This window comes from Lactuca sativa, chromosome 3, assembly GCF_002870075.4.
Source record: "Lactuca sativa cultivar Salinas chromosome 3, Lsat_Salinas_v11, whole genome shotgun sequence".
NCBI classification, from domain to species: Eukaryota; Viridiplantae; Streptophyta; class Magnoliopsida; order Asterales; family Asteraceae; genus Lactuca; species Lactuca sativa.
Genome location: NC_056625.2, coordinates 126,354,160 through 126,379,254, shown reverse-complemented (window position 1 = coordinate 126,379,254; position 25,095 = coordinate 126,354,160). Strand labels below are relative to the sequence as shown.

The following is a 25,095-nucleotide window of genomic DNA, read 5'->3' as shown; positions in this document are numbered from 1 at the left end:
AAAAAAAAAAAAAAAAAAAAAAAACCCAAGTCTCATAAGAATGTGGTAAGGATTGAGGGAATATGATGGGTAGTCAAAGCTGTCTTTAAAAAAACCTTGAAAAATATAAAAAGAAAAAGACAAAACACTTGCACATATAATGAGATCACATTCATATTAAATGCTAGCCCACCATTAAGCTTATAAGAAAATATAAGAATAACTAACTAAATACTAACAAATACCCCATATAGTAATATAGTAAGACATGAAGGAACGGCTCACTTATAGAGATTCAAACATAAACAAAGGTCATCTTGGAAGGGATAGATGTACAAACAATGTAAGAAAATTTTAACAATAGTGCATGGTGAAAAAAACACTAGCCGAAAGGTTGGAACAAATACTTGCAATTACAAGTAGACAATAAAGAAGGAATAAAAGGTAGACTCATATCCAACATAAAGAAAGGACATCCTGAAAGGTCTATAAGTACACACAGAGTTTAAACTCAAATAACTACTCCTATACTAGTTTACTACCATGATCTTATACCTCTATGACCTATTATCAAAGGTCTTGTCCTCGTTAAGATCTAACTCATTCAATTCTAATAACAATAAATATATATATATATATATATATATATATATATATATATATATATATATATATATATATATATATATATATATATATATATATATATATTCACTTTCTTTGCGAGCATCCTTTCCTCTTGTTGTCGTCCATAATAATCATCCCCATCATTATAAACATAACATTCGGTTGTCTCCTACATACATGTACAAACCACCACAATCTTTGTTCTTTTAATTTCTCGCTGATTGTTTCCACTCTTGTCTCCTACATACATGTACAAACCACCATAATCTTTGTTCTGATAATTTCTCGTTGATTGTTTCCACTCTTGTCTCCTACATACATGTACAAACCACCATAATCTTTGTTCTTTTAATTTCTCGTTGATTGTTTCCATTCCTAGCCAGTTTTTGATTTATGATTTTGGAACTTGGTCAGTTCAATAGGGTTCTACCACAAATCCACCAAAACATTTTCATTACCATTACTTCCACTTTTCTATTGTGCTCTTTCTTCGTTAGCTAACATTCAGGTGCATACAACATAGTTGTTCTTACAACTACCCATGGCGAATATACATAACCAAGGTGAGTCACTTGACCCACCTTTATATATATATATATATATATATATATATATATATATATATATATATATATATATATATATATATATATATATATATATATATATATATAACAAGTAATATATTATTAAATTTATAACCTATCTTAAATAATTGAAGTGAATTACCCTAATATCTTTGGCAAGAAAAAAAACAAATGGAACTTATATTCTAAATTTTAATAGCCCAAGACTTTTGAGGGAATAATATAATATGAATAGTCCACTACAAGTTAAATTTAAAATAATAATAATAATCATTGAACCATAATCATTAATCAGTAGTCGGTAGTCGATCCCAACGTCATTTCCTTCTCTGAGCCTCAACTATCGCTTCACAATCATTAATCCACTATCTGATAACATTACAATCGATCATCAGCCAATCAGTTATGTCGGTTGCCACTTGCGACTTACCACCGCTGGCAGCCGCTCCTTCGCCATAGCCTCCGGTTGTCGCGTACTCCCCCTTCTTTCCTCCACAGCCTCCAGAACCACAAATAGTTTTTTTTTTTCATTTCTATCGATTTCGTTTAAATAGTGAAACGTGTGGATTTACGTTCTAGACTCGCCACTGCAACTACCATACACAATTTTCTTTTAAGTTTCAACTGGAACCTTTTATCATATAAAATTCCAATGGCTTCTCTCTACTTGATCAATCCTTCATTTATATGGAAAGTGATATCATCTTTAATACCCCATCTTTATCAATTATAAAACCCATGTACTTTTCCTTCAATTATAGGACTTGCTTAATGATACACACTTCTATTCTTTTTCATTTCCTCACTAAAATAGCACCATGGATAATTGGTCTTAGTTGTGTTAATCATAAGCACCTTGTCTTTCAATGAAGCTTTCTAGATTTCCAAACTGGAATTCAGCTCAGTTTTAGCCATACAATCAAAACAATATCGTCCACACAAAGCATAAACCATGGTACCTCCCCATGTATCTTGTGAGATACGTTGTCAATGAGCGAAGATGTAAAGGTTAACTCCCAAACCATGATGGATCCCAATTCCAACAAGGATAATTTTTATGTCTCCAAGCGTAGTTCGGACGTATTTAGTTAACCACAAATCCATATTTCTTTCTCTAAACTTCTCCATAAGACCTCTATAAGTAGGTGGATCGCCTTTGTCATTGACCTCACATGTATGAAGCCGGATTAGTTTTGAGTTGCTAATGTATCATGTCTTATCATGATCTCCATAACCCTCTCTCTCAAAGCTTCATTGTAAGACTAAGTAGTTTAATATCTCTAGTTTCCACAACTTAGGGTATCTCCTTTCTTCTTACGGATTTGTACCATGTATAGTACTAGATCTCCATTCCTTATGGATCTTGCCTGACTAAAAAATAGAAAATTTTACTAAAAACAAGTAAAACCTCTCTTGTGTGTATTAGTGCATGTTATTAGATTGCAGTTGCTTTTTGGAATTGTTGATTGAATATATGCTTTTATTACACTGTATCTTGACACATAAGTCATCTGTACCCTATGCAGTTTCTAGTCAACATACGTACCACTTCATATATATATTAATTAATATGTGCTGTATACCCGGTACATCAATAATTAAAAACTAAACATTTTTCATATAAAATTATAACCTGACAACATTCTTTCTCTTCATGGGTAGGCCCCATAAAACATTCATGTCTCTTGTAAATTGCAAATTCAATTCTTCCGCTGAAATTTGCATCTTTGTACCTTTATTATAAAGGGAATATTATGTCTTTATATTAACTTTTTTTGGAATCTGGAGTGGAGTACTATGTGCTGTTCATAAGTAAATTAATAATTGCAAAGATGGAAAACACCCAAGATTCTGCAAAAACATTTTCATGCTAATAAACAAGAGTAGAACTTGAAGATTTTATTTTTCATATATCCATGCTTCTTTAGAGACATCTTCCTCCATATCCTGCATTTCTGAATAATATTTGCTCAATTTCTTCTGAACTCGTCATCTCCCGACTTTTCTGTGCCTATATATATCATGTTTTATATTATAACGAAAGCAATATATAAACAAAAATAATGAGAATATGTACCTCAAAACAAGAAGCTTGAACAGAAAAATCACCGAAAGAACTCATGACACATTGTTGAACGTCTAGACCTAATGTTTCAAGTGTGTTCACCGTTGACAAAACCAATCCCGGCTTTGTTGAACAACAGATCTCAATACGGGTATCCACGTTTCTCCTCTCTACTTCAAACTACGAACATATTTTTTTCAAGAAATTAATGTATGTTCATTATGCATTATGTATGTGATATATATATATGGATAAAAATAGCACCTTTGTTGGATACTTAGCTTGTGATAGTTGTGAGACTCCCATCAAGTTCAAGCTATTCGAATCAGGATTCAAGTTATGAATCTTTTCGAGTAGATCTTTCATATACTCTATCGTATCCCCAAGTATTGATGTCCTATCCATCTGTTCTTTTTTTTTTATATCTCAAGAACATTAGTAAAAACTTATCTATTTATGAAAAAAATAATAATCCAGATCATGGATGTAGCTTGTTGTTACCTTGCTAATTTTAGGAACAATTGATCTGAGCATTGAAAGACGATCATTCAACCGTTTTCTTCTTCGTCTTTCTGCCATTAAATTCTTGGAAGGCTGCCCTTCAACCTTCTTAGATTTGCTCTTCTTTTCCTCACTAAAAACATACTGGACTTCACGCTTATCATGAACCATGTTATCATAATCCACCAGCGTTGGGCACGTTTCTTGGACTGAAACCATTGACGTTGGTATATCATTGTATTCGAATCCGTAGATTTGTGTGAATTCGTTGTCGAGATTTGGTAGCGTGGGAAAGATAGTTTCTTCGAAGCATGGAAAATTAGTGGGTTGTAGAGAGGATGAGATGAGCTGCATGAATGAAGAAGAAGAAGAAGAAGAAGAAGAAGAAGAGGACGCTAATAACGAATCATCTTCTTGATTAGGATTAAATGTGGTCGAAGTGATCAAGAGATCTTGAAGAAGACCTTGTGGTTGATGAGAGGGGTGCTGCATCTGGAAAATTAGGAGTATGAAAAGGGAAGTGAATAAAGATGATGAGATGGGATTTGAGGTGTGTAATTATAAGGAAATGATGATGTTTTTTAGGCTGAATTGTTTGACCCACAGATGTGTCTGCATTGAAAACGATGGGCTTGGCTTCATGGACGTTGTCAGTCTGGTCGACTGGTCATATACCCCCATGACTCATCAATCTTATAGATATTCAAATAGTAAGAGATCATAAATTATTGGTGTTGTCAATTCTTGTTTGCATGGGTTATATATATATGTCGTTTTTTTAACAGAAATTTTGTTGGGAGATAAATATTAAATGGTCGGATATATATCATGGTTACCCAAAAAAAACATATAGATGTTTGTAGATTTTGATAAGGACGGGAATAATAGATAAATATTTAAATTGTTTGTCTTAAATTATTTAGAATTGATAAGTGATTTATTATTTGATGTATTGGTATGGGAAAATATAAATTTTGAGTTATCGGATTGAAGTGAATAAAGCTAAAAATTTAAGTTATCAAGGAATAAATTTAAGTTTTTATTTTTGCTTTAAAAATTTTAGTTTGATTAATCTGTTTAATTTTATGTTTATAAATGAATTGGATTAGTAGTTTTTAACAAATCTTTTTTTTTTCTGTAAAAGACTACAAATTATCATAAAGAAGGAGGAGAAGAAGAATTTCTAAGTTTAAGAGGTATAAACTATAGAACTTAATGTACAGATTACATATGCAAAAACAACATATCATTAGTTGTATCACAGAAAAACAATGAATGACCAGTTACCGTATTTATCAATAAAAATCAATGAATTATCTGTTACAGTGTATTAAGGAATGAATATATGTTTTCCTCACATATCTCCAAATTTCAAAATTCATATTTTAATAAGTTGATTATACCCACAATCTCCTCCATAAAATACCATTCATCTCTATTTTAACTCTTCCGCCTGCAGCTATCAGGCCTATATAGAACGTGCATTATCCTATTAATTATTCGTTGAATTTATTTTGATTGCATTGTTTGTTTTGAAATTTGATGCTGACATTATATTTTGGATAGTTATTGATTTAAAGTTTCGAGGTTGAAGGCAAAAAAACAATTAAACGATGGGTTACATATGGGGTTGCAAGTAAACGGCTATCTCATACCAATGCATCGCAAGTCATTTGTTTTTTGCAGACAAGAGGTTAATTTTGTTTGAAGTCAAAAGATACATCATGTTGTCAATTTCATATAGCACAAGGAGAATTCATTGCTGTCTTTTTACTACTATCATGTATCACCAATGATACCATTGAATTGCAACAATATAATGTTTTTTATTTGATTTTATATTAATGTTTACTTGCGTTTTATCTACCGACATAGTTATTAGTTCTTTCTATAAGCGGGACCATTTTTATTATTTTGAAGTAAAATATTCTTCAAAATATGGATTGAGTGTTACAAAACAATTAGGATTAGAGTGGGAAATTATTAATCAATTATATTAAATAAATTATTAATTAAGAGATATTTTTTAGTTGTGTAAAATTATAATCATTGATTTAAATAAATATATGACCTTATAATTTGTATTAATTTTATTTTAATTTTTATTCTAATGTTATTAATTTAATGTAATTAGAGTGTGAAATTTAAAATGGAGAATCAATAAGTTGACAATTGACATAATATTAATTAGTAGACATAATAAGATAACACATGATAAAAGGAGATTAAATCTATTTTTTATTAGAATTTGAAGATTGACTATAAATTGCTTATTTTTCTAACTTTATTTGTTATTTCAATATTTTTATATAATTTTATAATAAATGTCAAAGTGATGATTTTATTTATATATTATACGACTAGTTTATAACCCGTGAGAACCACAGTTATAAAATTAATTAAATTTTCATGTTAAAAAATTAAAATTATTAATCAGTTATTTTAAATAAGTTATTACTTAAGAGATATTTTTTTAGTTATATAAAATTATAAACGTTGATTTAAACAAATACGTGAAGTTATATCACCTTAGAATTTGTATTAATTTTATTTTATTTTTTTAATTTGGTTTTATTAATTTAGTATAATTAAAATGATTTTAAAATTTGAAATTTAAAGTGGAGAATCAATTATTAATTTAATGTAACTAGAGTGGGATATTTAAAATTTGAAATTTGAAATTGATAATTAATAGGTTGACAAGTGGCATGATAGGTGGCATATAATATTAATGAGGAGTTCTAATATTATGATGAACAAATTACTGAAATAGTCCCTGTGGTTTGGCTAAAGTTATGCGTTTGGTCCCTATGTTTTGTTTTGCACTCGGACCATCCCCACGTTTTCTTTTTATTACCCGCCTGGTCCCTGGGTCCGTTAGTCGTCAATTCCAAATGTTAAGTCCCCCCACATGCTTCGCACATGAGGGGTATTTTCGTCATTTTATACATGGCGCCTAAATGTAATGCTAATCATTTCTTCATTTCGATCATTTTACGATCACCTCCCTCTCACACACACTCTCTCTCACTTAATCTGTAACTCATCAAAATCGAGTAGAAACCCTAACTCCTCAAAATTTTGCAAGCATCATCGAAGTAACAATGGTGGGTTGGAGGATTAGAGCAAACATGGAAGAAATAGACGTTGAAAAACATTACGGTAACCCCTTATTTTCAAAAGTTAAATTTATCACTTACAAATTTCATGCTAATAAGTTGAAGCTTTCTCTTTTACAGTTGGTCATCCAACTATCTGCTCCATCAGATTATTCTATGGTGGAGAGTTTACGAAGTTTCCTGGAATGAGGTACGTCAAGGGCAAAGAAAGATACGTTTATCTATTGGACATTGATGAGTTTTGTGTACACGATATTGATGAGATGATGGAGACCCTAGGCTATGTTGAGGAGGGTAAGTTGCTTTATTACCACTTCAAAAGACCCTTTTCAGATTTGGACTTTGGGTTGTTTGCATTGGCTAGTGACAGTGACATTAACCATTTGGGTACATACGTGGGTAAACATAAACTGATTGAAGTTTATGTTGAACATGGTAAAACAGTGTTGCATACATATACAATGTCATCTACCCCTAGTAAAGTTAGGATAGAAGAAATCGTTGATCAACCTTCATGTAGTAGAAGGCTATTTTTAGAATGGAAGGAAACTGAAACAGTGGATTGTATTGGATCAAGTAAACCAGATGTTGTGCCAACAAAAGAAACCGAAAGTGACCAAATTGATGCCCAATGTGAAACACAAGGTATATTTGGTGAATTTGACGAAATTCTAAATGAAGAACCTAGAGGGATTACTCATGAAAGTGACAATAGAGATGATGTTAATGATAGTGGTGATAGTGGTGATAGTGATGATAGTGAGTTCTTAGTAGACTTAGATAACCTCCTAGATGAACCTGAGATAGACAAGAATGATTTTTTTTTAATATTGATGAAGATATAGAGTGGGTGGGTGATCTTGAAGGGTCAAATTTCAAGGAAACAGAAACAAGGGAAATTGATGATATTGAGGTTGTAAACAATGAGGTATCCGTATATGAGTCATCATCTGATGAAGGTGGGAGCAACAGGAGAAGAAAATCAATTAAGGCAATCCGAAGGGCAATGGAAAACAGTGAATCAATAGTTAGTGATCCATTCTATGTGTACCAAAAATTCACCTCATCTAAAGAATTGAAAGATGCAATAAGACAACATGCTGTGGAGACAATAAGGGAACTAGACTTCATAAAAAATACAAAAACAAAGTGAGAGCAATTTATAAAGGTACTATCCCAGACCTTGGTCAACTTGATCCATGTGGGCCCAGTCAAAGCAATAAAGAAAGTGAAGAAAACAAGTGTCCATGGGTACTTTATGCTAGCAAGTGGGAACAAGATGTTGACTGGAAGATCAAGATCTACGAAAAAGAGCATAGATGTCTACAAATAAGAAATGTGAAAGCTTATACCTACAAGTTTTTGGCAAAGAAAATAGTGCAGCAGATTGAAAGTAACCCTACAGTCCCTACACGAGCTTTACAAGAACAACTTCAACGTGAATACCAGGTAGATATTTCGAAGATGAAGGTATTTAGGGCTAAAACAGAAGCATTGAATCAAGTAAGGGGTGATTATACAGGGCAATATACTACACTACGAGACTAGAATTTTCAAACTGATCTACATCTTTCTATGGCCATTAAAGAAAGGTTTTCTAGCTGGTAAAAGAGATTACTTTGGTTTGGATGGGACTTTTATGAAAGGGCCTTATCCTGGAATGATACTCACGGTAGTGGTAAGATGTAAACACATATATATTGTATCATTTTATTCCATTTTATTTAAATTACTAACTCCTTCACTATGTTTAGGGTCTTGATGGAAATAATTGTACATATCCTTTGGATATGATGTCGTAGAGGCTGAGAATATAAATTCATGGAATTGGTTCTTAAGGTGATTGGGTGATGACATTGATTTGCAAGCTAATTCCAACTTTACCTTTATATCTGACAGACAGAATGTAAGTAATTTCAATGGACTTGGTTCTTATTGCACATTGTATACATTACATCTAATGTTGATTACTTTTTGTACAGGGCTTGTTGCAAGCAATTGGTACATTGTATCCGCGTGCAGAACACAGGTTTTGTCTGCGACACATTCATGAAAACATGAATAAAATGTGGAGGGGAAAGGTGTTTCAGGACATGTTGTGGAACTATGCAAGTACAACAACAATACAAGAATTCAACCATGCTATGGAAGAGTTATGAAAGCTAAACAATGACTGCTACGAATGGGTCAAAGCTATTCCACCTCAACATTGGTCTAGGGCACACTTCACAGGTTTGTTTAATTTTGTTGGGTTAACTATTACCAAATGATTCACTTTATCACATAAATTTTTATTTATATTGTAGGGAGGGCTCATTGTGATGGGCTTCTGAATAACTTGTGTGAGACCATAAATAATCAAATTAAGAAAGCACGCGACCAACCAATTATCACATGCCTTGAGTGCATTAGAGAGTACCTTATGTTAAGGATTGTGAGTGTCCAAAAGGTAATTGCTAAGGCTATTGGACCATTAACTCCAACTGCAACACGTGTGCTTGAAAGAAACAAATCTGATGCAGCTCAATGTGTGGGTAAGTTTTGTGGGAATGGAAAATATTAGGTGAGTGGTCCATGGATGGACCAATGTGTGGTAGACATGGTTCAACACACATGTTCTTGTAGAAGATGGGAACTCATGGGTATACCATGTAAACATGCTCTTGTTGCTATATGGGACATGAGAAAAAATAACCTGAAGAATGGGTTCATTCTACTTACTGGTTAAAAACTTGGAAGGAAATGTATTCTTTCAAGAATGAACCAATTAATGGAAGAAGGATGTGGGAAAAGTTTCCATGTCCAACCACTTTGCTTCCTCCAACTCATCATGTCCCCATTGGAAGACCAAGGAAGAAAAGAAGGAAGTCAACTGTTGAATTAGAAGATATGGTGAAGGGTGGTATGGCATCAAGGAAGGACAAGAGTGTGACATGTTCAAATGCAAAAAGCTTGGTCATAATAAAAGAAGCTGCAAAGGTCAAAGTGCATGTGATGCTAGTTCAAGCAAGAAAGGGAAGGTTGGGAATAAAGCTAAAAGTGTAGGTGATGGTACTTCAATCAAGAAAGGGAAGGATGGGAAGAAAGATCAAAGTTCAGGTGATGGTACTTCAAGCAAGAAAGGGAATGTTGGGAAGAAATCTCAAAGTGTAGGTAGTGGTAGGCAAAGTGGAACTCAAAGTGCATGTGATGGAATTTCAAGCAGGACAAGGAAGGCTGGGAAGAAAGGGAAAAGTATTGCTTAAGTTATGATTGTGTTATCATATTTTGTGTCTGTGTTATGAACCAATTATGGTGTTATGATCTTTTGTGTTTGTTATATTTGTCATTATGTTTTGTGTCTGTGTTATGAACAATTATGGTATAACTTTTGGGGCCTATTGTCTATGTATGGTATGACTTGTAATGTATCTCTATTTTCAATTACGGTATGAACAATTAGTGCTATAATCTGTTGCTATGTTTTTTTTTAATTCAATTCCATTCAATTCAATTCTATTCAATCATTCAATTCAACTCCATCAATCATTCAATTCAATTCCATTCTAATTCAATACCATTCAATTCTATTCAATCATTCAATTCAATTCAATTCCATTCCAATAGAAAACCAGTCAATTGCATTCCATTACAAACCATTCAATTCCATTCCATTGTAAAACAGTCAATTCCATTCCATTCCATTATAAAACAGTCAATTGCATTCTAGTACAAACCACTCAATTCCATTCCATTACAAACCACTAAATTCCATTCCATTCCATTATAAAACAGTCAATTGCATTCCAGTACAAACCACTCAATTCCATTCCATTACAAACCACTAAATTCCATTCCATTATAAAACAATCAATTCCATTCCAAAAGAAAATTGCATTCCAATAGACAATTCTAGTCATTTATACATTGTCATTCAATTACATTACTGCCCTGATGAAACAAAAGATAAGTACATTGATAGCATAAATTAAAGCTTGTAAATTAAAATTGACACAAAAAAAAACCTAATTGAACACTAATAACAGCCTCAAATCCATATTCTCATGTTGAAGCTCATCCAATGACTTCTGCAAATCAGGGGAGATACTTTTTTCAGTTTTTGCACCATTAAAGTTGTCCTCATCAACCCAATCTATGAAACCACATTTTGCTCCCTGCATTTTGAGTAATTTGTTGTGTGTTAAAGGTATGTGATATATAGATATACTTAAGAAAAAATTGCCCTTACCTTCCCAGTACAACAATAGAAAAGTCTTCCAGGGTTTTTCTTGGTAGTCGATCTTCGTATCACACCAACTTGACCACATTTGCAGGTTTTTTCCATTAGGGTTGATCGACTCTTCACAGAAGAGGAAATGAAAGAGACGAAGAAAGGGCGTATTTGAAAATAAAAAGAATTAGGGTTTAGGGTGTTCTAATAGATTTTGTATATAAAATGACGAAAATACCCCTCATGTGCGAAGCACGTGGGGGGACTTAACGTTTGGAATTGACGACTAACGGACCCAGGGACCAGGCGGGTAGTTAAAAAAACGTGGGGATGGTCCAAGTGCAAAACAAAACATAGGGACCAAACGCGCAACTTTAGCCAAACCACAGGGACTATTTTAGTAATTTGTTCTATTATGATATTTGTCAATAAGAGAATAAACATATTTATTTATTAAAATATTAGGTGTGAGACACGTATATTACACGGGATGATTTAAAAAAAGATTAAATATTAAAGTGTAAACATAAATTATTTTTAGTGTATAACTTTAAAATAAAAAAGAAAGAAACGTATTTATTACAATTTAATATCATATATATATATGATATTTAATATTTTACATATATAAGTATAATACTTTAATTTTAAAAGTTGAAACAAACCAAAAAATGACAAGTGGATAATATTTATTTCAAAAATACCACAAAATGACAAATGTCAAAACCCATGAGAGATTGATATGTGGTAAAAAAAAAACATTCATTTATAAGGAGGATAAGATTTTAAGATGATTTATTTATTATGTTATTCGGTATATTTTTGTTAATATATAAGAATAGAATGAAATTTTATATATAGCTTGTAACTTTTCTACTTTATAATCTTATAGCAAAACTTATTGAATTTCTATGTATAAATTAAATAAAAAACCTAGGCGAAAATTAATTATCACCTCAAGAAACATACTTTAAAATATAGATATGTCATTTTTTGAAGGGAAAAAATATATAGAACATTATGTAAACAAAAATTGATTAAGTTATAATGTTTTTATACTCAAACTATATAGAACATTATGTAAATGAAAAACTATTAAAGAGTTTGGAAAAAGACAATTAGGGCTTTTCACTATTCGGATAAAACCGAATTATCAAATTAGACAATTTGGATTAGACTATTTGGTTCGGATATTCGGATTTTTGGATTGGTTTTCAACAAAACCGAATTATTTTTTTGGATTTCGGATTGGTTTTGGTTTATAAAATAAGAATCGAATAGTTCAAAAAAACAGAATAAACATTTATTATTTATCTATTTATAATTTATATCTATAGTTATTTATTAATTTTGTAATTTATTTTTTCAAATAAGTTCAAAATGTTTCACCCTATAAAAAAATATTAATATACATTTTCTCTTAAAAGTTTTCTACCTATAAAATATTTAACTATAATATATCTTCTTATTAGTTGTTTATAAATTTCAAATCACAACTAAATAATTTGTTTTTGCTGCTTGTGTAATATATTATTTATATGTCGTTTTAAAATGTTTCGGTTTTTAAAAACCGAATTATAAAAACGATCCAACCTAATTGTAATTGAATCGAATCGACTTTGAATTTTGGTTTGAACTATTCAGATCCATATTTTGAAAACCGAAATCAATTTGGATTCACTTGATTGGATCAGATCAAACCGATCAATCCAAACGAACACCCTAAAGACAATCAATAAAAAGGTAACGACATTATTTTACAACTGTTTATAATATATATTTATCAAATAAAAAATACTTCAAATTTCTGCAAGAAGTGTAATTTTGCCAATAAAAATAAATCCATTTAAAAGGTTTTTAATTACAAACTAACCTAGATTAATAAATTTCAAAAAATAAAGATTTCAAATTTCATTCCAAATCTAATAATCTATCAAAAAAATACTAAGAAAAATTCTAAAGCTAACCTCCCAATTTCAAATCCTTTCCGTGGCAATTTAAAATTTAAATGTTGTTAAAAACATTATTCGATTATTAAAGTACAATCAACTATTTATAATTATATTTTGTTACAATATGTATCGAGTAAACGACATATGATATATTAATAGGACATATCGATATATGGATGTACCCACCAAGATACTATATAATATTTAAAGTGTTCGAAAATGTATAATTTGTTTTTATTCAGATATAACTTATGAATTTTGTTTTAGTTGCATTGATTTAAACCTCCTTATCACATTATATAATAAATTATAATTAAAAACTTGAATGCTAATTGAAAATTAAAGCTCTCAATAATTACCAATCAAATATAAAGTATAAAACTTAAAGTTAAACATTATACTATAAATTATACAGTAAATTATCATCATAAAAAAATCATTTTTGGTTCTTGTGTTTTTCTTTAAATTTGAAGTTTAGTCTCTAAGTATAAAAAATTTCACTGATGTATCCTATGCTTTCAGAACTTTTGATGTTTGGTTCTTATTGCTCATTTTGTTAAGTTTTGACCGTTAACTAAAGACAATTTTCGTCATTTCACTACTACATGGAGTATTTATGAAGTTTGTCTTATTTTAATAAAAATTAAATATAATTATTTAATATATAATGGGTCCCACCATCTCTCTCTCTCTCTCTCTCTCTCTCTCTCCACTGGTACACCCCCTCGTCACGCTTAAGATCTTCAAAACCTTCACAACACCATCTTCAACAAGCATTACATACCTTCTTGACCTAGCTCCTAATCCAATTATATTATTACTCGGATCCAACTTTAACCCAATTCCTTTAAAAAAATCGTCATTCCTATCACCCAATATCAACAAACATTGTAGGGTGGAATCATTAGTTTCCTAACAAATCCTAGGTGGGGAAACAAAAATTGAAACATGAATGAAAGGGCAAGGTAAGGGGAAGGGGTGGATATATAGACCAAATAAACGAGTGAACACGTTGGTGACAACATTTATACCTAATCGACCACCTTTCTCCCTCAATCATAATCCATGAAATCGAACAAGCTCAGATGGAGACCAACCACCATCATAGAAAGAACCTACCACCAGCAACCACCCCTTCACTCTCCCCATCTCTCTCACATACAACAAAACACATGCATACACACTAAAAATCAAAACACATAAACATAGAGAGACATGTAGTGAAGAAATCAACATTATTTTAGATTCTCTGTGTTCGAAACCTTCATCTTCTATGTTCATCTTATTTTAACCCATGTGTAAAGAAATCGACAAAACTCACCCCTGTTTCACTTGCTTTTTTTCACCCATAAAATATTTCATCTTTGATGGATCGTGATCTAAATCTTTCATCTTCCCTTTCCAAATTCGCATTTCCACTTCAGCTTCTCCTTTCTCTATTCTCTATTTTTGTGTTAATTAAAGAACCTAGATCTGCCAATTTCTTTAAGAATGTTAGCTTTGAACTCTTCCAAAGTCAACAAATATGTAAGGAATCTAACTACTTTGATGCTTCTTTGTTGTTGTACGTGTTTGGGGACGAGAATAATGGACATGGTGGTAGAGATATTGATGTTGGTGTTAAGGAGACGAGTGGTGGGTATATGCTGATCAGGATGTGTGATAATAGAGGAGGAAGGCGAAGGTTGTTCGGTTGAGAAGTGGTTATGAAATCGTTGATGCTATTAGGTTTAGGAGAGAGAGAGAGAGAGAGAGAGAGAGAGAGAGAGGACCCTTTATATATTAAATAATTGTATTTATTTATTTTTATTTTTTTAAATAACAAAAAACATCATAAATAGTCCATGTGGTAGTGAAATGACGAAAATGTCCTTCAGTTAACGAACAAAACTTAACAAAGTGAGCAATAAGGACCAAACATTAAAATTTTTGAAAGCATAGAGACCATCTGTGAAATTTTTGATATTTAGGACTAAACTTCATATCTGAAAAGAAAAACAAGGACCAAAATTGATGTTTTTTCTAAAAAAAAACATGAACCAACACACAAAAAAGTTGATTAATAATTTATTTGAAAGAAAATGACAATAAATAATCTTGAAATAGATATATATTTTTATTTTTAATTCAAAAAGCTTTTACTTTATATCCAAAACGACATTATATTATGTTTTTTTTTCTGAAAACAACATACCACTTTTAACCAAAAATAACAACTTATTTTCTATTTAAACCTAAAACTACAATACAATCTTTTTAACTAAAAAAATAACTTAACGTTCATACACTACACACCAGTGTTTATATATATATATATATATATATATATATATATATATATATATATATATATATATATATATATATATATATATATATATATAGAGAGAGAGAGAGAGAGAGGAACAAAGTGAAACAATTAGAATAACTAACATTAGCCTTTGAACTTTTTAGAACTTTTGATCAATGATAAAAAAACAATTAGGGGAATTATGGTAAATGTAAAACCATAACATTATATCTAAAATCATATCTAGATCTTGTTTCACTTAAACATTCTCACCAACCTCCAAGAACTCAAACTTAAACCCTAACACCATCATCCCAACCTACTGCGGCCGCTACCACCGCTAAAGTTGGCCCCAATATTGTTTCTTTTCTCTACCATCACTTTCCTAACTATCATTTTCGTCCATTAACATTTCCCTACCATGGCCTCCTCCTTTTTCTATAATGTCATTTCTTTCCTCCACTACCACAACCCTACTACCTCCTCCTCCTCCATCCTCTATGGCGACCTAATATTTTAAATGAATATGAGATTTCACATAGCCTGAGAGGATGAAACTCTTAGATCTAGTCAGATATAATGTATATGATGCTTATGGATTTCATGGGTGTGATACACATGATGTAATGCCTCTGAGAAATATGGTAAGTTTGTAGATGTTAATGAATATTTTTTTTCTTTATTGTGTTGTGAACAGTGTTCTAAAAGGCGCGCCATGGCGTGAGGCGTGGCTTCGCCGTTACGAAAAGCTTCATAACGTTCCTGTTAGGCGCGGCGCGTGGCAAGGCGTGATATGGCGCGCCATGGCGTGTTATGGCGCGTGTTTTTTCGTTTGAGACACAGTTTTTTACTCTTTGTTATGTCTTTTCAAATCGAAGATACAAGTATTGTGGTTGTTGTTAACTTTTTGTTATTAGTTATTGATCTAACTCTTCTAAAAAGTAGTTATATTTAATATAAATTTATATTTATGTGGTAATATAATTTTAAATTAATACAAAATCGCCGCCTTACATCACGCCTTGAAAAACGTCATGGCTCGCCATGGCTCGTTAAGCTTGAGGCTTGGCCTTGCCGCCACGCCACGCCTCACGCCATTTATAACCTTGGTTGTGAATGTGGCCAAATCAAATGTGTGTGTCGATTATGGAAATGATGTGTATTGTGTACACAAAGTGTTTGATAAAGTGCATCAATAAAATATAGTATATTTTAAGTCATGAATGTAATTGTTAATGTATATATTTTATGTATTAGGTTGTGATTGGTGTATGAATTAGGGATGAGCATAGGCGGGTACCCGCCTCATTTGGTGAGAACCGGAACCGGAACCGCCGGTTCTGGGACTGGTTCCAAACATTTAAGAACTGCCTAGAACGGTTCCGGTTCTAACTTTCTAGGTTCCTAGAAATTTTTGATATTTACGACTAAACTTCAGATCTGAAAAGAAAAACAAGGACCAAAATTGATGTTTTTTCTAAAAAAAAAAAACATGAACCAACACACAAAAAAGTTGATTAATAATTTATTTGAAAGAAAATGACAATAAATAATCTTGAAATAGATATATATTTTTATTTTTAATTCAAAAAGCTTTTACTTTATATCCAAAACGACATTATATTATGTTTTTTTTTTCTGAAAACAACATACCACTTTTAACCAAAAATAACAACTTATTTTCTATTTAAACCTAAAAGTACAATACAATCTTTTTAACTAAAAAAATAACATAACGTTCATACACTACACACCAGTGTTTATATATATATATATATATATATATATATATATATATATATATATATATATATATATAGAGAGAGAGAGAGAGAGAGAGAGGAACAAAGTGAAACAATTAGAATAACTAACATTAGCCTTTGAACTTTTTAGAACTTTTGATCAATGATAAAAAAAACAATTAGGGGAATTATGGTAAATGTAAAACCATAACATTATATCTAAAATCATATCTAGATCTTGTTTCACTTAAACATTCTCACCAACCTCCAAGAACTCAAACTTAAACCCTAACACCATCGTCCCAACCTACTGCGGCCGCTACCACCGCTAAAGTTGGCCCTAATATTGTTTCTTTTCTCTACCATCACTTTTCTAACTATCATTTTTGTCCATTAACATTTCCTTACCATGGCCTCCTCCTTTTTCTATAATGTCATTTCTTTCCTCCACTACCACAACCCTACTACCTCCTCCTCCTCCATCCTCTATGGAGACCTCATATTTTAAATGAATATGAGATTTCACATAGCCTGAGAGGATGAAACTCTTAGATCTAGTCAGATATAATGTATATGATGCTTATGGATTTCATGGGTGTGATACACATGATGTAATGCCTCTGAGAAATATGGTAAGTTTGTAGATGTTAATGAATATTTTTTTTCTTTATTGTGTTGTGAACAGTGTTCTAAAAGGCGCGCCATGGCGTGAGGCGTGGCTTCGCCGTTACGAAAAGCTTCATAACGTTCCTGTTAGGCGCGGCGCGTGGCAAGGCGTGATATGGCGCGCCATGGCGTGTTATGGCACGTGTTTTTTCGTTTGAGACACAGTTTTTTACTCTTTGTTATGTCTTTTCAAATCGAAGATACAAGTATTGTGGTTGTTGTTAACTTTTTGTTATTAGTTATTGATCTAACTCTTCTAAAAAGTAGTTATATTTAATATAAATTTATATTTATGTGGTAATATAATTTTAAATTAATACAAAATCGCCGCCTTACATCACGCCTTGAAAAACGTCATGGCTCGCCATGGCTCGTTAAGCTTGAGGCTTGGCCTTGCCGCCACGCCACGCCTCACGCCATTTATAACCTTGGTTGTGAATGTGGCCAAATCAAATGTGTGTGTCGATTATGGAAATGATGTGTATTGTGTACACAAAGTGTTTGATAAAGTGCATCAATAAAATATAGTATATTTTAAGTCATGAATGTAATTGTTAATGTATATATTTTATGTATTAGGTTGTGATTGGTGTATGAATTAGGGATGAGCATAGGCGGGTACCCGCCTCATTTGGTGAGAACCGGAACCGGAACCGCCGGTTCTGGGACTGGTTCCAAACATTTAAGAACTGCCTAGAACGGTTCCGGTTCTAACTTTCTAGTTCCTAGAAAGTTAGAACCGGAACCGTTCTAGGCAGTTCTTAAATGTTTGGAACCAGTCCCAGAACCGGCGGTTCCGGTTCCGGGAGCGGGTAACTCAGTCACATTATCTTTCTAAAATTGATGAAATACCAGATAGATGAGGACTAGAAATTGCTTAATCAAGTTGTCGACAAAAACCGCAATTTAGTTCGATCCAAATGAAGTCAATTCGGACCAAAGATGGACAAAATTAGACCAATATATTTTAAATCCGTCAAAGTAACACACATTTATATGAAATTATATATATATATATATATATATATATATATATATATATATATATATATATATATATATAAACCGGTTCCGGTGGATACCCAGCCGGTATGGTTCTGAAAAAATGAGAACCAGAACCGGAACCGCTTAAGGCGGTTCCCTTTCCAAAACCGTCAGTTCCGAGGTGGTTCCAGTTCCAAAAACGGTTACCCAGTTCCGATGCTCATCCCTAGTATGAATGTATAAGTTTTTTGTGTTAAAATGTTAATGATAAATGTATGAATTTTTATATTCATTTGCTTTTGTGTGTGTATATATATATATATATATATATATATATATATATATATATATATATATATATATATATATATATATATTAATTTTCATAATGTTTTTGTATTAAACTTTGAGTGATTATGTGGATGGGTGTATTCAAGTATTCAACTATGGATTTGTATTAAATTGTGAATATAATCTTAACTAAAGTGTGGAAATGATGTTTTCGCTATTTTTTGTTTTATCAAAACAAAAAACAAGATTTTAACCTATTACATGTTAGAAAATAAATATAGTAAGAAGTATGTTAGAAAATTCTATCTTACCTTAATTCATATAGACCAAAAAATAAAAATGATAGTCCATATACCCTATATGGTTCCTTTTAATTTTATTACTAAGACACCTTATGAAAAATCTGGACGAGAATGAAACTAAGTTTAAGATATATAAAAGTACGGGGCCACAAAGTCGAAGCTAAGCTTTACAACCCTCAACAAAGAAATATGGAAATGAAAATCGTTAGTTTTTATTTATATGCTATATGAAATGATCAAAAATATTTAGATTCTATATCCCTTCTCATTTTATTCACATCGTTGAAACTCGCCATTTTGAGTTCTTAGAGAACTCTAATGTTAGTAGGTGAAATGAACATCATGATGCCCAATTATAAAAAGTGCAAAGGGAGCGGTCAGTGACCTCGTTACCTCTTTCCCCTATTGTACCTATTATAGGAGAAAATCCTTGATGTTATTGTTAACTAGACTCAAGAACCTGAAATTTCATTAATGAGGTTATCGAGGTCTGAAAGGCCTACTAAATTTGATGATTACATAACCTTCCTTAATGAACCTGGTTTGAAAATTGTAAATAGCAACGATCCAACATCTTATAACGAGGTGTTGGGCTTGTTAAACCCAAAAAATTATAGGAGTACAACAGACTCCAAATACACTGCTTTAATGTACTAAAAAGTAGTACAAGGCAAGAAGGGTAGAACCACAGAGACATGGGACAAAAGTCTATACCTCTTTAATCAAGGTATTTTGGTCATAAAGGGGTTTTGTTTGCAAAAGTAAAATAATAAAAATAACAATCTCCTTTGAAAGCATGTAGAAAATGAAATAGATTTTTAAAAAGGTTGTTGAAATGGTTCAAATTCTAGTTCTAAATGTTGACATTTAACTTGATTATAACTTGATGTAATTCATGATTGATATTCTATGTTGGCACTGAAACATATTAACACGCTCTAATACCTATATCTTGCCAAATTATCTAACCAAAAAACGCTCTTTGACTAGACCTAGCTTTTCTAATTCAACCTAAAAATTCTCTTAGATTGTATTCAAAAACTGCATTAAGTTTTGTACAAACTTCCCAACAATGTTCATTTCTTCTCATACCCTCGAAAGTGTGAAAACATGTGATATATTTTTTACAATAAGAAAACTTATTTTTTGTTACCAATTGTTAACTTAATAGAACTATTAGGTTCCATAAAAGTTAATTATCTTTACAAAAGTTCAATTCATGAAAGTGGCTAATTAAACACAAATAAATTTAAGGGTTCTAGTTTAAACAAAAACATAATCACTAGAATAGAATCACAAATCAAACATCAAATCACATGCTTCAAGTCAAATAATCAACATGTTTTGAAGAGGAACTAGAACTAGGGTTGCTTAGCAACACACATGGCTAAGAACAAATCAAACAAGAATAAAGAAGGAATTGAAATGTTTAATGCTTACAAAAGGAAATCATAAGTGTTTGGAATGATTAGAAATCTACAGAAGCTCCCAAAAATCACCCAAAATCGTCATATGATCGCTAAAACTTGCTCCAGAAACTGTCTGATCTGAAAAATGACGTCTTCCCTTCTTTTAGTAATGCTCACGTGCCAAACTCAAGGCCATGCGTTTTTTGCATGCACATGCCTTTTTCCCATGTGTTTTTAGCATGACCATGTGTTTTTGGCATGACCCGTGCTTTTAGCGAAAAGTAAAATAAGTCACTCACAATTGGCTCCTTCTTAAGCCTGACTTCAACCCGAGTCATGTTGCTTAATAATAAAATGAAAAAGGACAAACATGACTCGTTTCGGTGTGACACGAACCGTGTTTCAAATGTAGTCATTTGCTACGATGATATGCAACGACTCAGTTATGTCTTCATGTTTTCTTCTATGACATGACCGGTCCATCTTCTCTTCACACTCCAATGCTTCATGCTCCATGTTCCATGTTCCATGTTCCAAGATCCATGCTCCAAGCTCCAAGCTCCATAATGCCTACAAAATAAAGCAAAAATAGTGAAGTACCAGACATTCAAAATAAAATATGCAATTGCCCAAATAATTAACTAAATGCAAGAATTATGAAATAGAATGCTATGAAATGACGGAAATAAACATGCAAAATAGATGCACAAAAAGCACCTATCAAACCTCCCCAAGCTTAGACCTTTCTTGTTCTCAAGAAAGAGAAAAATGAAGAATCAACCTAAAGAAGACAATAGGTGACTAAAAAGAAACTAAGATAAAAAGAACAGAAAGAATGAAAAGGACCTAAAGGAAATTATGAGTGAATGCATGCAATAAAAGAAAAACTAAAGAAAATAACATATGTACAAAAAGATTAACAATGATTCAAAGTTTTTTTTTCGAACATCAATGTAACAAACAAAACAAAAACAAACCATATTCAATCCAATTAACCTTACTGTGTCACACAATCGAAGATGTACCTGTCGTGCCTTGAGATAACTTGACATTAACCCCACAAATATATATATATATATATATATATATATATATATATATATATATATATATATATATATATAACATTAAAAACAACACATTAGCCACGCGCTAACATGTCTCAACAAAGTCAAAAGCTACAAAACTTGTTTACTTTATGTGATGAAAAAATATGCCCAATAATCTTTATTTTACATGAAAAACATGATGATGACCGACTCCAACTATTTGTCGACTAACAGCAATCTTTTTCTAAATGTTTCCTAATATTTACCCAGATTGGTTATATGTTTCAAACCACTTACACCGGTCAAAGTAGTTAACAATCATTCCATTGTCATGAGTTCAAGTAAAAGTCCAAGGGGATCTTTTGGCAACCATTTTTTCCAAATTGTATTCATTTATTCAACTCAAGTTGCTATGGAATTGTCCACTTGTTGACTCGAAACTGTGGAATTGTCCACTTATTGACTCTTGACTTAAAACTTGTGGAATTGTCCACTTATTAACTCTTGACTCAAAGCTTATGGAATTTTCCACTTATTGACTCAATGACTCTTTTTTTCTTTTTTTTTTGTTTGGCTTAATTCTTTATATTTTCGTCCTTGACTTTTTCTATTATTGGGACATCTCATAATTTATTACCATGAGGGGCTTTTAAGGCATTTTTCGGGGGACTGATGTTAGCACACAAATACCCATAAGTATAGTTAGAAACACTATCCCCAAGTAGGGTAATTAGAAGGGAATTGGCAGAAAGGACTTTTTAGAGCGCTAGAAGATTCGGGGCACTGAAATTTTATATTCCTTTTATACTCTTTCTTGAATTTGATATTTGGTTATGACTCAACATTACGAACAATAATACTGGGCATGCATTCCAAAGGCTAACCTATACCCGTTATTTTGCTTCGGTGTTGACAACCTCATCATTTTCTGTTTTGTATGAGTAGCTTCGGGAGACGTGTTCATGTGTGATTAGATTGCTTTAAGATTTTTTTTAATGAAAAACAAACGAGTTCTAATCTCAAGGCACGACTCATTTACCAACTCAACTGATTCAAGAAGATTAGCATAACACCTTGTTCTGGGTCATTCTGTGATTCAGGGTCATGGGTCGGAAGTCGATTTTGTAAAGGATTTGGGCCTTAAGGATGCATAGCTTAGTCCTCAAGGAAGGAGGTAATGATGGTTGAGAGATCTAACCTTTGAATTGTGTTTTGGGCCGAAGAGTAGAAAAAGGAAAGTCATAGATCGGGGCCTTGCATGAAGTATGGATTTTATGGGGATCTTCAATACCTTTATGTGGTTATAAAGAACGTCTAAATCAGAGTTGAAACAAAGAGGTTATTGCAGTTTGAATCAGGTGCTGGAGGTAGTAGTATGATGGGCGTACTAACTGACCAGGTCGGGTATTCAAGAGCGTATGTTGGGTGTACGCGATCAGATGGTAAACCCTAATTTGAGGGTTTTGAGCCCTAATTAGGCTCCTTAACTCCCCAAATCATTTCCAATATCATACTCCACCCCTTCAACGTCCTCCCAAGAAAACCTAACCCTGGTTTGATCCTTGTGAGCTAAAGAAGGTGTTTTTGAGTGCTTTGGAGTGTCCTTGGTGCATCTTGGAGAAGAAGGAACACAGTGGAGACGTTTTGGTTGCATTGGAGCTTTTAGATCCACACTTTGTTCACTTTGCTCTTTCTTTTGGAGGTATAAAGCTTGAATCTTGATAATTTATTTGTTAGATCTAGCTAGTTTTGACTATTATGAGCTTTTGGTCAGTTTATTGCATAAAGTTTAGATCTTGAAAGTTTGTGACCTTGCAATGGATAAAGTTGGAAAATTTATCCATCTAAACATCATATTGGTTCTGATCTAATGGTTGGGGACTTGGACTTAACGGATTAAGTTGAAAATGATGCACTTTTGGTCCCTTTGAGACTTAAAGTCAAGATCTTGGTGGTTTGGACCATTCTAATGGATAAAGTTGGAAACTTTATCCATTATGGAGCTATAAGGAACCATTAAAATGTGATCTTGGTCCTTCTATCCCTTCCATGTGTGAGTTATGATGTCTTAATGGATTAATAAGTTAGGGTTTTGGCTTTTGAACCTTTTCTAGACATGGAAAGTCATAAAGGTGTGAACTTTATGACTTAGAATGATGTTATGAGACTAAATTTGAGTGTTGGATGAAATTAATTAAGAGAATAAGCACTTAATGGAAAAGTGACATCTAATCGAGTATGTTGGGCGTACCTGTGGGTACGTTGTGCGTACTCGTATGGGGTCCCGATTCTAGACGGTAAGTATGCCATGTGTGCTTGTGGGTCGAAGGCACCAATTACGACTCACTAACTTGTGTATGTATGATATTTGTTGTCTTTGTGACTCTTGCATGATTTTCTGAGTATATACATGCTGACTAGTTGGGTCTTATTTGTTGTTACTATTATATGTGATATTGTGTATACTGAGACCTCAAGTAGTCTCTAGGGTTTCTAATAACCCACAAGACATGTTGTTTGCCCACTGAGACTTTGGGTAGTCTCATGGGTTGCTGATAACCCACGAGGCATGCTGTTTGCCATCTGAGACTTCAGTAGTCTTCAGGGTTGCTGATAACCTGTAGTTGTTTATTTATGATGTGTTGTGTGTGGTATTTTGGGGAACCAACTAAGCTTTGTGCTTACGATTTAAGGTTTAAATGTTTTCAGGTTTTCTTATATTAAATGAGGGTCACGACTTAATTGCATCGCATCAATGGGAGACTTGTGCACATGATAATGTTTGACGATACTCTGATAAATTTTTTGAGTTAAATGGTTTTATCTAAGATGTTCATATGTGTAATTGAATGAAATACTTAAATTTTTAATTGAAAATTTTGGTTTGAAATTTGGGGAGTTACAAGTTGGTATCAAAGCCTTAGTTTAAGGGATTCAAACATACTCTCGGGTGTGCCTGAACTCAAACTGAGGAATTGGTAAATTTTTCTAAAATAAAATGATTTTCAAAGAAAGTTTTTTTTTAATAAAAAAGAGTGTGATGTGTGCAATCAGCCAAGCTCAAGTAAGTACTTCCCACAATACACATACGTGTTTAATGATTCATGTTTGATGTGAGTATATGAGAATTGCATGCTAGCTTAGGGCTAATGATCTACTTAGTGTTGCATGGTAGGATGTCTGATTAGGAGAGATGCCTTTATGCCTATTGTGTGAGCTGGTAGTGATTATAAATAGGAAGATTGAAGGCCTTGCGCATCAAGGTTATACCTTTGGTCAAGGTCTAGTGGCAGCATAGGAAGGGTTTCGAGTGGACTTGGGA

At 32.4% G+C, this 25,095-nt stretch overlaps 1 protein-coding gene across 1 annotated transcript; it reads right to left on the bottom strand.

Annotated features, from left to right (window-relative positions):
* Positions 1-2,874: 2,874 nt before the first annotated feature.
* On the bottom strand, positions 2,875-4,494 carry LOC111907709 (transcription factor bHLH61). The gene is made up of 4 exons (XM_023903517.3): positions 3,760-4,494; positions 3,523-3,663; positions 3,271-3,438; positions 2,875-3,204 (listed from the first exon to the last, which is right to left on the bottom strand). The coding sequence occupies exons 1-4, from the start codon at positions 4,249-4,251 to the stop codon at positions 3,118-3,120; spliced, it is 888 nt and encodes a 295-aa protein (XP_023759285.1). The 5' UTR covers positions 4,252-4,494; the 3' UTR covers positions 2,875-3,117.
* Positions 4,495-25,095: the final 20,601 nt, after the last annotated feature.